This window comes from Capricornis sumatraensis, chromosome 23, assembly GCF_032405125.1.
Source record: "Capricornis sumatraensis isolate serow.1 chromosome 23, serow.2, whole genome shotgun sequence".
In the NCBI taxonomy this organism is placed as follows: domain Eukaryota; kingdom Metazoa; phylum Chordata; class Mammalia; order Artiodactyla; family Bovidae; genus Capricornis; species Capricornis sumatraensis.
Genome location: NC_091091.1, coordinates 51,792,132 through 51,806,908, shown reverse-complemented (window position 1 = coordinate 51,806,908; position 14,777 = coordinate 51,792,132). Strand labels below are relative to the sequence as shown.

At 55.1% G+C, this 14,777-nt stretch overlaps 1 protein-coding gene across 1 annotated transcript; it reads left to right on the top strand.

The window, feature by feature from the left end:
- Positions 1-786: 786 nt before the first annotated feature.
- Positions 787-1,752, top strand: LOC138070249 (olfactory receptor 226-like). Its single transcript, XM_068961387.1, has one exon. The coding sequence runs from the start codon at positions 787-789 to the stop codon at positions 1,750-1,752; it is 966 nt and encodes a 321-aa protein (XP_068817488.1).
- The last annotated feature ends 13,025 nt before the right edge of the window (positions 1,753-14,777 follow it).

Genomic DNA, 14,777 nt, shown 5'->3' with positions numbered 1-14,777 from the left:
GAGGATCCAGCCCTTCCAAGCCTGTGAGAATGATTTCCTGTGACAGGGAGGGAGCTGCCGCCAACCCTGGCAGCCCCTTGACTGTCCCCATGGGGTGGAGGGGCGGAGACCGACACAGAATGGTCCCGCCCCAGGGCCAGGTTTAGACAGAACTGGTCAGGCGGCTGAGGGCTGGACCCTGAAGGCCACGGAGGGGACCCAGGCTGGGGTCGCATCCAGAGCTACGAGGGGACCCAGGGTGGGGGGACTTGGCCCCTGGGTGCTGCTAACCCTCTGGAGCCTGCTTCTCCTTGGAAACATGTGCCCCCCTCCTGGAGCCTGCCGAGAGTTGCGGTGTAACTGTGGGGAAGCTTGGCGGGGCTGTCACTGCAGGCAGGGTGCCCTCACCTGGGGAGACAGCGAGCCTGGCTCCAGGCCTAGCCCCTCCCAGCTGCCCCACTCACTTGCCCACTGTCCCCAACCACAGGCCCTGGACCATGGCCCCCCACCCATCCCCCCCAAAGCCGTCTTGCAGGTCCCCAGGTTGGCCTCTGAGGAGTCCTGCAGGCGACCTGCTCCCCCTCCCTACAATAACCACGTCTGTCTGCCTGCTGCCAGGCAGGCTGGCGGCCCCAGAGTAGACATCTGCCCAGCGCCCACCAGGGCCTGGCAGGAAACTTGTGCTGCCGTGGACCAGGCGTGGCCAGCAGCGGGGATGTGGATGGTCAGGACCCCTCGTCACAGGGAGCTGGGCACCATACGGGAGGCGCGACGCCTAATCCGCCACCTCTGCCCCCAGGCAGGGCCATGCGGGCCCCGTCTGCGGGGGCCAACCACTCGGAGGTGACCGAGTTCATCCTGGTGGGCTTCCCGGGCTCGCTGGGGCTCCACGCGTGCCTGCTGGCGCTGTTCCTGCTGGTCTACCTGCTGACCGTCACGGAGAACCTGCTCATCATCGCCGTGGTCCGCGCCAGCCCCGCGCTGCAGAAGCCCATGTACCTCTTTCTCAGCAACCTGTCCTTCCTGGAGGTGTGGTACGTCTCCGTCACAGTGCCCAAGATGCTGGTCAGCCTGGTGGTGCCCGGGGCCCGACGCATCTCCTTTGCGGGCTGCATGGCTCAGCTGTACTTCTTCCTGGCGCTGGCCTGCACCGAGTGCGCCCTCCTGGGGGTCATGGCCTACGACCGTTACGTGGCCATCTGCAGCCCCCTGCGCTACCCGGCCATCATGAGCCCCGGCCTCTGCAGCCTCCTGGCTGCCGGCTCCTGGCTCTCGGGCTTCACCATCTCTGTGGGGAAGGTCTTCTTCATCGCACGGCTGGGCTACTGCGGCCCCAACGTCATGAACCACTTCTTCTGCGACGTGTCGCCCCTGCTGAACCTGGCATGCTCCGACGTGGCCCTGGCTGAGCTGGTGGACTTCCTCCTGGCGCTGCTCATCCTGCTTGGGCCCCTGCTGCTCACCGTCTCCTCCTACACGGCCATCATCAGCACCGTGCTGCGTGTCCCCTCCGCCGCTGGCCGGCACAAGGCCTTCTCCACCTGCGCCGCGCACCTGGCCGTGGTGGTCATCTTCTACTCTGCCTCGCTCTTCATCTACGCCCGGCCTCGTGCCATCTACTCCTTTGACCTCCACAAGCTGGTGTCCGTGATCTACACAGTACTCACACCTCTGCTCAACCCCATCATCTACTGCTTGCGGAACCGGGAGGTCAAGGAGGCCCTGCACAAGGTGGTGCAGAGGGCAGCCCAGGCCCGGGGCGCCATCTCCTAGGACAGGCTCCCCACACACCCCCGGGACCCCGCCCAGACAGACGGGACTGCCCGCTGCACCGGGAGACAGTGCCGGGCAGCCCAAGGCGCTGAGAGGGAGGCCTCTGCACCATCCACAGGGGAAGGGGAGGGGACAGAGCCCCAGCACTGCGGGTGGGGGCCACACCCACGCTTTGCCCCTTCAGCCAGCACTGTGGGGAGAGCCCACCAAGGGGGCTTGCCCTGGGAGAGCTCGCCCATCGCTGCGCCAGGCCAGGCTGCGAAACTCCGGCCGCTCAGCTATCATGGCAGCCACTAGGACGGAACAGATGTCCCCTGAGAGGCGTCTAAGCTCAGAAACTATGGGTGCGCGCCTCTTTCAAAATGGGTGTACTTTCAAATCAAATGTCTGTGGAGCGATCATTCTAAAAAGCAGAGTGAAAATACTGGGTCCCTGACTTGTCATCTAACCAATAAAGCGAGTGTTGCATGCCAGCCTGTCGCCGGGTGCTGCGAGGTGCTGCCGAGGCCGGGGGGTCAGGGAATCACGCCTGGCTGACGCGGCGGAGCAGCAGGCACGGGCGGCCAGGACCGCACAGCAGGGCCTCCAAGGTGCCGGGCCCAGGCCCCATCCTGAGCCAGCCAGCAGGCCGTGAGGGCTCCGGGGGAGGAGGGGGGGGTCAGGGTGCCGGGCCCAGGCCCCATCCTGAGCCAGCCAGCAGGCCGTGAGGGCTCCAGGGGAGGAGGGGGGGTCAGGGTGCCAGGCCCAGGCCCCATCCTGAGCCAGCCAGCAGGCCGTGAGGGCTCCGGGGGAGGGGGGGGGGTCAGCCCCTGCGGGACGGCAGCCGTGACGGGAGGCCGGGGGAGGGCAGGCCCCCGGCCAGGCTGAGCTCACATCTGGAAACACCCCCAGGCAGTGCACGGCCTGGATCTCAGGCTCCAGACAGAAGGCGCCAGAATAAAGCCTCGGTGTCACCAGGATACAGCGGGAGCCGAACTCAGGACCGTGCCCAAGGGCAGGATGCAGGCCCAGGAAGGAAGAGGCCAGACACCACCCTCACCCTCAGAGAAAGCCTGAAGCATGCAGGCCGCGACCTGGACGAGAGGACCAGGCGAGACGAGGCGTTTCCACTGGCTTCATCGCAGCGGGTCAGACGCCAGCGGGGGAGAGCAGGGTCTGGGGCTCGGGGAGGGGGGACAGAGGGACAGCCGACACACTCAGGGCAGGAGGAGCGTGGGGACAGGCGGGCGGCCTCAGCTGGGACGGGCGCCTCCCGGCCAGCGGCCTCAGCCTTCAGCCCACCCTTTTTGTTTGAAATTTATTTATTTTCGTTGGAGGCTAATTACTTCACAATACTGTGGTGGCTCTTGCCATACTCTGCCGTGAATCCGCCGCGGGTGCACACGCAGCCCCCGCCGTGACCCCCCTCCCACCTGCCTCCCATCCCGTCCCTCAGGGTGGTCCCAGTGCACCGGCCCTGAGCGCCCTGCCCCATGTGTCGAGCCTGGGCTGGCGATCTGTCTCCCACGTGGTGAGACGCGTGTTTCAATGCTCTCTCTCAGCGCGCCCCGCCCTCGCCCTCTCCCACAGAGTCCGAAAGTCTTCTTTACATCTGTGTCTCTTTCGCTGTCTCGCATACCGGGTCATCGTTACCATCTTCCTAAATCCCATGTGTATGTGTTAATAGACTGCATTGGTGTTTTTCTTTCCGACTTACTTCATTCTGTATAATAGGTTCCAGTTTCATCCACCTCATTAGGACTGATTCAAACGTGTTCTTTTTAATGGCTGAGCAACACTCCATTGCGTCTGTGTGGCACAGCTTCTTGTTGACGGCTGAGCGACACTCCATTGCGTCTGTGTGGCACAGCTTCTTGTTGACGGCTGAGCGACACTCCATTGTGTCTGTGTGGCACAGCTTTCTTATCCGTTCGTCTGCCAGCGGACATCCAGGTGGCTTCCGTGTCCTGCTAGTATAAACAGTGCTCAGCTGCCTCTTGTTGAGGCCACGACACTGTGCAGTTCTGAGCCCCAAGACCCTGGTGGGGCTCTCCCTCCCAGACTCTGCAGAGCTGTGGGGCCCCTCCCAGGCCTCCTTGTGTGGGACCCTCGGCTCCAGCCACACCCTGGGCCCTGGCCGCTGCCCAGGACTGTTCTCATCCACTCCAACAGGAGGGTCCTCTAGGTTCAGGCCCACCACCGCCCTCAACGCCCTCACTCCAGGCGGCGCAGCTGCTGGCCCCTCCTCTTCCAAGGGCAGAGCCAGCCCCCCACCCCTCGGCCCAGCCCGGCACCCTCCTCTGCTCCTTCCACACCACCAGCCTGCAGGCTCTGCGACTGCCCTCCTGCACCCCCCCAACGGGGACCCCTGCAGGCCACCCTGGCCCCCGCCCCTCCCCACCATCCTCCTCAAAGCCCCGTTACCCATCGGACAAAGTCCCAAAGCTGTACCAGGACCCTGTGATCCAGCGCTCACCAGCCTCCCAGCCTGGTCCCCCGGGGCACCCCGCCTCTCCCCGCCTTCTTCCTTACAGACCAGCAGGGCTTGCACACAGAGGCCCCTCAAACCGCCCCAGCTCACAGGCGTGTCCACACGTGCGCACCCACCCACCATGGTCGTTTGTTCCACACACACGCCCCCAACTGAAGGGCAAAGGAAGGCGCCCTGAGGGGTCCAATGTGGGTGGGGCGGGGCCCAGGGTTGGGGGACGTGGGGGGGTACCGGCTGAGCCCGCGCCGCCCCACCCTCTGTTTCCTCAGACTCTGGAAACGTGTATTCCCAGTGGCTGTGCTTTTCTATCTGCACCATGAAGACGCGGCTGCTACAAGAAAGGAGGCCTGCAGGCCCGGCTCTCCCACTTGCTTGTCGGAGCAGTGGCCAGAAACCAGGGGGACTGCCCAGCGCACCCCGCTCCACCAGGCAAGACACCCCATCAGCGGTGGGGAGGCTAGCTGCCTCATGCCAGCGCTCCGCCGCGATGCCAGCTCACACCGGGACCGCGGCCCCTCCCCTCCCTACCCCACCCGCAGGTCTCCTGTGTCCTTTCTTCCTCCCACGACCCCCAGTGGAGACCAGCTTTCAGGCAGAGTGGACTGGGCACCACGTGCTCTCGCCTTTAATTCCCCCTGGACAGTGGCAGAGGGACCCTCTCCATCAAGGGGACAACAGCAGCATTTCAGAAATGGGACCAAGGGTGCTGGCTCAGAGGAGCAGGGACCAGCGAGAAGCCTCCCTGGGGAAGCGGGGAGCGACGCGTCCACCTGGGGGAGCGGGGAGCGACGCGTCCACCTGGGGGAGCAGGGAGTGACGCGTCCACCTGGGGGAGCGGGGAGCGATGTGTCCACCTGCTCCAGGCTCACATCTTGTTGTTCACTCGCTCAGTCGTATCCAGCTCTTTGCAGCCCCACGGACCACAGCACACCAGGCTTCCCTGTCCTTAGCCATCTCCCAGAGCTTGCTCAAACTCATGTCCACTGAGTCAGTGATGCCATCCAGCCATCTCATCCTCTGTTGTCCCCCTCTTTTCCTGCCTTCAATCTTTCCCAGCATCAGGGTCTTTTCCAATGAGTCGGTTCTTCGCACCAGGTGACCAAAGTATTGGAGTTGCAGCTTCAGCATCAGTCCTCCCAGTGAATAGTCAGGACTGACTTCCTTTAGCATGGACTGGTTGGATCTCTTTGCAGGCCAAGAGACTCCCAAGAATCTTCCAACACCAGTGTGCGAAAGCATCAATTTTTCAGAGCTCAGCCTTTTTTATGGTCCAACTCTCACATCCATACATGACTACTGGAAAAACCATAGTTTGATCAAACAGACCTTGGTCTGCAAAGTATGATAGACTCTGTCTGCCTTTTAATACACTATCTAGGTTTGTCATAGCTTTTCTCCAAGGAGCAAGCGCCTTTTAATTTCATGGCTACAATCACCATCCAGTGATTTTGGAGCCCAAGAAAATAAAGTCTATCACTGTTTCCACTGTTTTCCCATCTATTTGCCATTAAGTGATGGGATCAGATGCCATGATGTTAGTTTCTGAATGTTGAGCTTTAAGCCAACTTTTTCACTCTCCTCTTTCACATTCATCAAGACATTCTTTAGCTCCTCTTTGCTTTCTGCCATGAGGGTGGTGTCATCTGCATATCTGAGGTTATTGATGTTTCTCCTGGCAATACTGATTCCAGCTTGTGCTTCATCCAGCCCGGCATTTGGCACGATATTCTCTACATATGTTAATAAGCAGGGTGACAATACATAGCCTTGACGGACTCCTTTCCCAATTTGGAACAAGTCTGTTGTTCCATGTCCTGTTCTGACTGTTGCTTCTTGACCTGCATACAGATTTCTCAGCAGGCAGGTAAGGTGGTCTGGCATTCCCATCTCTTGAAGAATTTTCCACAGTTTGTTATGATCCACACAGTTGAAGGCTTTAATGTAGCTCACTAGAGGCTGAAAATGGGGGGTTAGGGAAGGCGGCAAAGCCCAGTGTGACCCTACAGAACTCCAGAGACAGAGGCCCAGGGAAGACACATCCAGACATCTGAGGGAAAGAGAAGCCCCAGCTCTGGCCCTGGTCCCTCCAGACCGGAGCTCGGGCAGAGCCTCTCTGAGGAACCATCCTACGCATGCCCAGAACCAAGGACACTCACGTGGGGCGTGCCAGCCCAGAGACGCTTCCTGAGCATGGATCGAGGACTTGGCTGGGAGATCGGACATCTAAACAAGAGTGCCAGAGCCTCAGAGGAGACCCAGGCTGGAGAATCAAGCACTTCAAATCAGTGCTTTCCTGGAGGACAACCAGATACGGGGAGTGAACCACGTTTTAATCTCAAAAGCACCAAAGGGACAAGGCTCAGTGAGGAACTGCCAGGCTGGGGGTCGCAGGCGACTGGTGTCTGGCAGGGGTGCCCTGACTCAGCCCTCAGGCAACTGAGGCCCCACAGGCCCCACTGACACGGAGACCCTGCAAACCCACAGCCTGCCTGGGAAGCGGCGGCGCGCAGGGTGTGAGGGTGATTCGCACAAGGCCCAGCTCCCTGGGGCCCAGGACAATCAGAACACGACGTGCAGACTTTGACCTTGGCAGGGTCACAGACAACCAGCACCACCACGTGTCTGGAAGAAGTAAAAACCAACAAAAATCCCTCCTGGAGGAAGACAACATCAGAGTAAGCGCCAGGCATCCCTTCACATGTTGCTTCAACTGTAATCGTCAGCACAAAATCAAAGACGGTCAGGCGCGAGAAGAGGTGGAAGACCCCGAGCAACGGCCGGGGCCAGACGGGGGGAGTTCCACCTGGAGACAGCCGCACTCGAGACCCAAGGAGGCGAGGCGAGCGGCAGCGGGCGGACACAGAGGCTGAACAGCCGCGGACGTGACGCGTGGAGGGCGCTCCACGGACACAGAGGAGGGCGTGCTCGTCCAGTGCACGAGGAACCCACGCAACGCGGACCCACACTCCCGATGCACGCGGCCCCACTCGGGAACGGAAGGCGACACAAAGTGTGTTCCCGACCGCAACAGAAGCAAACTGAAGCTAACAGAAGAGGGGGACGTCGGGGAAGCCCCCAGCTATTTGGAAACAGCACACTTCCAAGCGACCCGTTAGTTAAACAAGAAATCAGAAGAGCAATAAGAAAATGTTTTTAAATCAATATAAAAACACAACATATCAAACATTGTGGGATTCCCCTAAAGCAGTACTTAAGAGAGAAATTCACAGCATCAAACACCTATGTTAGGAAAGAAGAAAGGCCTTAAATCAGTGAGATCAGCTTCCATATGAAGAAACCAGAAATATAAAAATAAACTAAGCACAGAATAAACAGAACAAAGGAAATGACAGAGATCAGAACAGAAATCAGTGAAATGAAACATGGGGCGGTGAGAGAGAGAGAGAAAGTCAATGAAACCAAAAACTGCTTCTTTGAGGGCATCGATAAAATTGATATATCTCTACTCAAGCTGATCAGGAAAAACAAGACGCAAATTAAAAATATCAAGATTGAGAGTGGTGACATCACTACATATTCTTCAAAGTGTAAGAAAACATTACAAACAACTTTGTGCCAATAAATTTAACAGCTTAGATTAAATAAATAGCTTGAAAAAACACAAAGTACCAACACACTAAGAAGAAACAGGGACCCTAAGTAGCCCTACATCAGTGAGATTCGCAAATAGAAGCTTCGCCATACCCCCAAAAAAACTTCAGGAGAGATGGCTTCACTGGTGATTTCCCCAAAGCATTTAAAGGAAAAATAATGCACAAAATTCTCCAGAAAATTGAAGAGTAGGGAATACTTCCCAGCTCATTCTATAAGGCCGGCTTCCCTGGTGGCTCAGAGGGTAAAGCGTCTGCCTGCAGTGCAGGAGACCTGGGTTCAATCCCTGCATTGGGAAGATCCCTGGAGAAGAAAATGGCAACCCACTCCAGTACTCTTGCCTGGAAAATTCCATGGACAGAGGAGCCTGGTAGGATATAGTCCATTGGGTCTCGAAGAGTCGGACATGACTGAGCAACTTCACTTTCACCTTGATTCAGAGGCAAAAGAGATATTACCCAAAAAAAACGAAAGCTACGGGACATATTTCTCCTGAATATACACACAGCCTTTCTAAACAAATTCTAACCCATAGAATCCAACCATGGACACAAGGCATAATGCATCAGGCCCAAGTGTGGCTGGTCCTAACATTTGAAAATCAAATAATGTGACTGATTACAGATCTTAAAATAACAACAGGCTTTAAAACATCAACAACTTAACAACAGATTTTAAAGGCGAAACCGTACAATCATCTCAACAGATGCAGAAAGTCGTGACAAAACTCATTCCTGAAAACCTTCATCCCCGGAAGAGGCTCTCAGCAAACTACTGATAGCTTATGACGCACGTGATCGGTGCTGCCAGACTCACGGCTCCGAAGGAGATCTAACTCCAGGACCAAAGACAGTCTCAGTCACTCAGAACTTTGTGTAGATCTCATTTAAAGTGGAAGCGACAGAAAAAGCTGACACAGACATCAGAAGGGGGCAAGAGAGTACCTGCCTCACTAGTCTAAGTGGGGTTTTGTATACTCTCAGCCAGCTGCTGAGAATAGACAGAAAATACCTCAAGGCCGTGAGAATTTTGCCCAGACCCTTTCCCATAACATACATCCTGGGATGACATCAGCACAAGATTAATCAGAAGGAAGGTTAACACAGAGCTCAAGGCTGTGGGCGTTTTACTGAGGCCTTCTTCCACAACATTCATCCAAAGTTCAAAACAGAGGCAAGTCCTTGAACAAGAGATACTGGTGCCTGCAAGGCCTACTTGTCTAAGGCAAAAGAATGAAAAATAAAGAATGTTTACGTCCTCCTTAAAGGGGCCTTAGGCTTGGACTCCTTATCAACCTGCTTAAGTCAGCTCTCTCACCACCAACACGAGAACCCCTCCAGTCTGACAAAGCGCATCTGCAGAGTACCTGCCCCAGCACCAAGAACGGGACGGGGGTCTGCGCTCACTGCCCCCAGTCCACGCTACTGGAGGGTCTCGCCAATCCAGCACTGCGGGAGAGAAACACAAGGAGTCCAGGCAGGAAAGGGACAAGCTGTTCACAGCTGACACATCCAGCAGAAGGGACGAGGAAACGGGACCATAAAACAGTGAGCAATAAGGCTGCAGACACAGGCCAATATTCAAAGTCAGCTCTATTTCTATATGCCAGTAACAAGCAATGGAAACTGAAACCGTTTTCGAATGTCTCGAGCAGGTGAATCTTACCAAAGATGTGGAGGGGCCACGCATGGAACCACAGGGCGACGTGGAGGAAATCGAAGGCCGTAGTGGCGGAGATGTAGCCACACTGTCTCTTTCAAAGACTCAATATTGTTAAGATGACAATCCCCTCAAACTCATCTGTGGATTCAGTGTTATGTCAGCCAAAATCTAAGCAGGCTTCTCTAGACAATGCCAAGCTGATTCTAAAATTTAAGCAAAGGCCCTAGGACAGTCAAAACAACTTTGCAAAAGAGCAACAAAGTTGGAAAAATACAGTCCGATTTCAGATACTATTATAACGTCAGAGAGAGCAAGACAGTGTGCTATCAGCATCGAGACAGACTCGCAGGTCGTGGAGCCGAGCAGAAGCAGGGTGCGTGTGTGCGGCCCCGGCTGTACCCGCCAGGCTCTGCTGTGCACGGGATTCTCCAGGCAAGAGTCCGGGAGCAGGGCGCCACTTCCTACTCCCGAGGGTCTTCCTGACTCAGGCAAGCCCACTACATTGGCAGGTGGGTTCTTTACCACTGCCCTACCTAGGGAGCCTGTCTGTTACAGGACAGAGAGGCTAGAAACAGACAGATGATTTTTGGCAAAGACGCAAAAGAGAAAGAAGAGTCTTTACAATAAACATTGCTGGAAAAATTGGAAATCTGGATTCCTCAAAATGGGCTTTAATAACTCACACGATATACAAACTGAAAATAGATCAGACTTAAATATAAAATCTGAAACTTCTAGAAAAAAAAACCTGAAGAAAAATCTTGTTCACTTTGGGTTAAGCAAAAATTTCTTTGCTAAGAAAGTAAAACCAAAATCCATTAAAAAAAAAAAGTATCATTGGATTTCATCAAAATTAAAATCTGCTCTTCAAGAGGCACAGTTAAAAGCCAGCCTGACAGAGAAAATGGTATACAACCTCAGACCCTTTACCTCAGCAGCTTGTATCTGAAGCCCAAGAATAACACAAAGACCTCAGCCATTTTAACGGGCAAGCGGTCTGAACAGACTCCTTACGAAGAGCACACAGACAGGCCAGAAGGCGCGGGGAGGCCAGCGGCCACGGCTCTTGGCGGAACTAGTCTCCGCTCGACCGTGGGGCTGAGGCCCGTCTCCCCGCCGGCGGCGCTGCGCTCCAGAAGGCCGCGGCATGAGCCCCTCCAGCGGCGGCAGGCTGGCCCGGAAAGCGTCGCGTCACGTGGCGTGGCTGAGCGGGGACAGCCCTCGCCGCTGATCGCAGGCCTTCCGTTGTCCTCTGCACATCAGCAAAGACGAGCTGGAGAGGAGCCAGGCGCACTCGGCAGCCCGCAGCTCCTCCGCCCAGACAGCTCTGGCCCACTGCGCACCCCGCCCTTCCACTCTTACCTTGCAAAATGTGCTTTTACTCAAATTCCCGAAGAAGGGACTGTAAGGTGAATTCTAACAGAAGTAAACCTTGTCTACTGGTAATGATGAAGCTGGTGTTACTAGGAAGAAACTTCACGCCGTGTGAGGGCGAGGTGTGATGTCTTTCTTTAAAATGCTGTCTTTAGAGCGTTTCTTGTAACACTGGCAACTAAGTCCGGGTTTTATCCGTGACCAGCAGCAACTCCTGAGACACGCCTGCACTGTGCGCCTCAAGCAGACAGGGACCTGCCTCCTCCTCCCGTGTCAGCACCTAATACGGTGTGCCCAGGACAGAGCCAGACACACTTGCCCATTAGCTGGCCAAGGACCTGGCTCCGGGTGCGCAGGGCGGGGGCAGGTTCCCGCCCTCTCTCAGGAAGCGCGGTCTGGGAGCAGGGGGCCAGCCCAGGCCCCATCACCACCTCCTTTTCCCCTTCTTGAAAATGCAGGTGCAAACAGCGCTGCTGACTATGAGCGCCGCGTGTACGGCGGGGCTGCAGCACTCACTCACTCACTGCAGGAACTTTACAGCCGCTGACACAGACGCCTCTTCCCTCCCAGCTCCTGGCACCTCCATTCTGCTCTGCTGCTATGAGCGAGACTCCTGCTGATGCCTCATGTGAGTGGAACCAGCACCATCTGCCCTCTGTGTCCAGCTTATTTCACTGAGCACGACGTCTTCCAGGTTCATCCATGTGGTCACTTACAGCAGGATTTATTTCTTTTCTAAGGGTGAATAATAGGCTATTATATGCACAGCAAAGAAAACCATCAAGTAAATGAAAAGACAACCCAGAAAAATACTTTGCAAATGACAGCCACTGTGGAGAAAGCATTGCACTTCCTCAAAAAATTAAAAATAAAACTACCATATGATCCAGAACCTCCACTCCTGAGTGTATATCCAAAACAGAACAGACACATACACCCCAGTGTCCACAGCAGCTCTCCTCACAGTAGCCAAGACGTGGAGACAAGCCAAGCGCCCACTGACTGATGACTGGATAAAGAAGGCGTGGTTCATATACACAGTGGAGCCCTACTCGGCCTTAAAGATGGAAGAACGCCATTGGCAGCACCATGCATGGACCCAGGGACCATCACACTAAGTGAAATGAGTCAGACAGAGACAGACAGACGTGTGGAGCCTAAAAATGATACAGATGAATGTATTTACAAAACAGAAACAGACCCACAGACGTGGAAAATAAATTTATGGTTACGGAAGGGGAAGCAGGGCTGAGGGATAAATTAAGTTTGGGGGCACCCCACTCCAGTACTCTTGCCTGGAAAATCCCATGGACAGAGGAGCCAGGTGGGCTGCAGTCCATGGGGTCGCTAAAGAGTCAGACACGACTGGGCGACTTCACTTCCACTTTTCACTTTCATGCACTGGAGAAGGCAATGGCAACCCACTCCAGTGTTCTTGCCTGGGGAATCCCACGACTGAAGCGACTCAGCAGCAGCAGCAACATACACCCATTACTATAAACAAAACAAACAAGGACCCACTGTGCGGCACAGGGAACTACGTCTAATGTCTTGCAATAACCTGTAACAGGAAACCTGGAAAGGAATGCACACACACACACATATGTGTAACTGAGTCCCTTTATTTTACACCTGAAGTGTGAGTCAACTATACTTCAATTAAGAAATAATTAAATTTTAAAGAGGAAAAAACACGTGTCTACCTGTTGCGCTGCCCCTTCCCGCCCGGCTGCCTCCCCGTGGCGGGACCGCGGCCCTTCGTTCCCGTGCGCGGAAGCGGTGGACAGAGGCTCAGACCGGGGTCGGAGCTGTGCTCGTGGTGCAGCCGTGCGCCTCCTCTGCAGAGGCTCTACCCCTGCTTCATCCTGCCAAGAGGTCAGCACGCCAAGCACACTGTGCTGCGGGGGCGGCCCGGTCACACCCACATCGGGAACTGAGCGCAGGGTCACGGGGCCTCTGGGAGGGGGAGCAAGACCCCACCCTAGCTCCTGGCAACGGCAACGTTGCCTTAGGTGGTCCCGTGGGCAGTGACTGCGCGGGCCTAAGCCATCACCTGCTCACGGCAACACTATGGCTGCAGAGACACATCTGCTTTGAAGTGAGCTTGTTAGCCAAGCACATGCATTTCAGATGGAGAGGCTGGGGGAGCATACTGAGGACATGGCTGGAAGGCGACCCTCAGACCAGGTCAATGCTGAACATCAGCAGGACCACCCCAGTGCCATCCTTTGGGCCACTGGGAATGAACAGAAAGCTGCATTCTGCTCTCCTAAACCCAAGATCAAGGGAGGCCTGACCTATATCCTAGTGGCAAACAAGCAAGCAGGCAGACCCACTTCCTTAGTCTTCAGCTCAGTGCAGCTCAGTCGCTCAGGCGTGTCCGACTCTGCGACCCCATGAATCGCAGCACACCAGGCCTCCCTGTCCACCACCAACTCCCGAAGTTCACTCAGACTCACGTCCATCGAGTCGGTGATGCCATCCAGCCATCTCATCCTCGGTCGTCCCCTTCTCCTCCTGCCCTCAATCCCTCCCAGCATCAGTCTTTTCCAATGAGTCAGCTCTTCGCATGAGGTGGCCAAAGTACTAGAGTTTCAGCTTCAGCATCATTCCTTCCAAAGAAATCCCAGGGCTGATCTCCTTCAGAATGGACTGGTTGGATCTCCTTGCAGTCCAAGGAACTCTCAAGAGTCTTCTCCAACACCACAGTGCAAAAGCATCAATTCTTCAGTGCTCAGCTTTCTTTATAGTCCAACTCTCACATCCATACGTGACCACAGGAAAAACCATAGTCTTGACTAGATGGACCTTTGTTGACAAAGTAATGTCTCTGCTTCTGAATATACTATCTAGGTTGGTCATAACATTCAATCCAAGGAGTAAGTGTCTTTTAATTTCATGGCTACAATCACCACCTGAAGTGATTTTGGAGCCCCAAAATATAAAGTCTGACACTGTTTCCACTGTTTCCCCATCTATTTCCCATGAAGTGATGGGACCAGATACCATGATCTTCATTTTCTGAATGTTGAGCTTTAAGCCGACTTTTTCACTCTCCTCTTTCATCAAGAGGCTTTTTAGTTCCTCTTCACTTTCTGCCATAAGGGTGGTGTCACTTGCATATCTGAGGTTATTGATATTTCTCCCGGCAATCTGGATTCCAGCTTGTGCTGCTTCCAGCCCAGCGTTTCTCATGATGTACTCTGCATAGAAGTTAAATAAGCACAGTATGATACACACCCTCCACGATGGTCAAAATGAAGACAGACGGTACTACGTGTCAGCAAGGATGCGGGTCACACCTGCACCCTTGAAGGGACTAGAAAGCGCAGCCCTCACCGGGAAGACAGTGATCTGCAAAGGCAGACACACTGGCCTGGGACCCAGCAGTTTCGCTCGTGCACACACTCCCAACAGAACTGCCCGAGTGTTCTTCCCAAAGACATCATCATCAGAGCAACATACTTAATAATCAAGCGCAAATGGCCAGGCACAAAAGACCACATTCTGTGTGATCCCACTTATATAAAAATGAAAAAAAAAGGCAAAATGAATCTGATAGGTGGTCGAGATTGTGGTTGCCCTTGGGGACCCCCAGGGGAAGGGGGCATTGGGATCTGGGGCTCCAGCCTCATCAGGTTCTTGGTCCGGTATATATAGGTGGAAGAAGGGTGACCTGCACACACTGAGGTCAGCTGGTCTTCTTCCTGGGTGTGCCCTGGGGCCGCCAGCAGACCCACCAGACTGGGAAGCGGGAGGAGGAGACGGTCCAGGTCTCGCTCAACCTTCCCCTCCCACGGCCCTGCCTCCCAGCAGACACCCCCCATTCTCAGGAGGGGCACTGCCTGCCTGGGAGGCAATTGCTTGTTTGAAATTAATTGTCTCCTCCAAGCTGAAGCCCGGAAGG

Coding starts and splice junctions, on each gene's coding strand:
- LOC138070249 (XM_068961387.1), top strand. CDS start 787: ATGCGGGCCCCGTCTGCGGGGGCCAACCACTCGGAGGTGACCGAGTTC.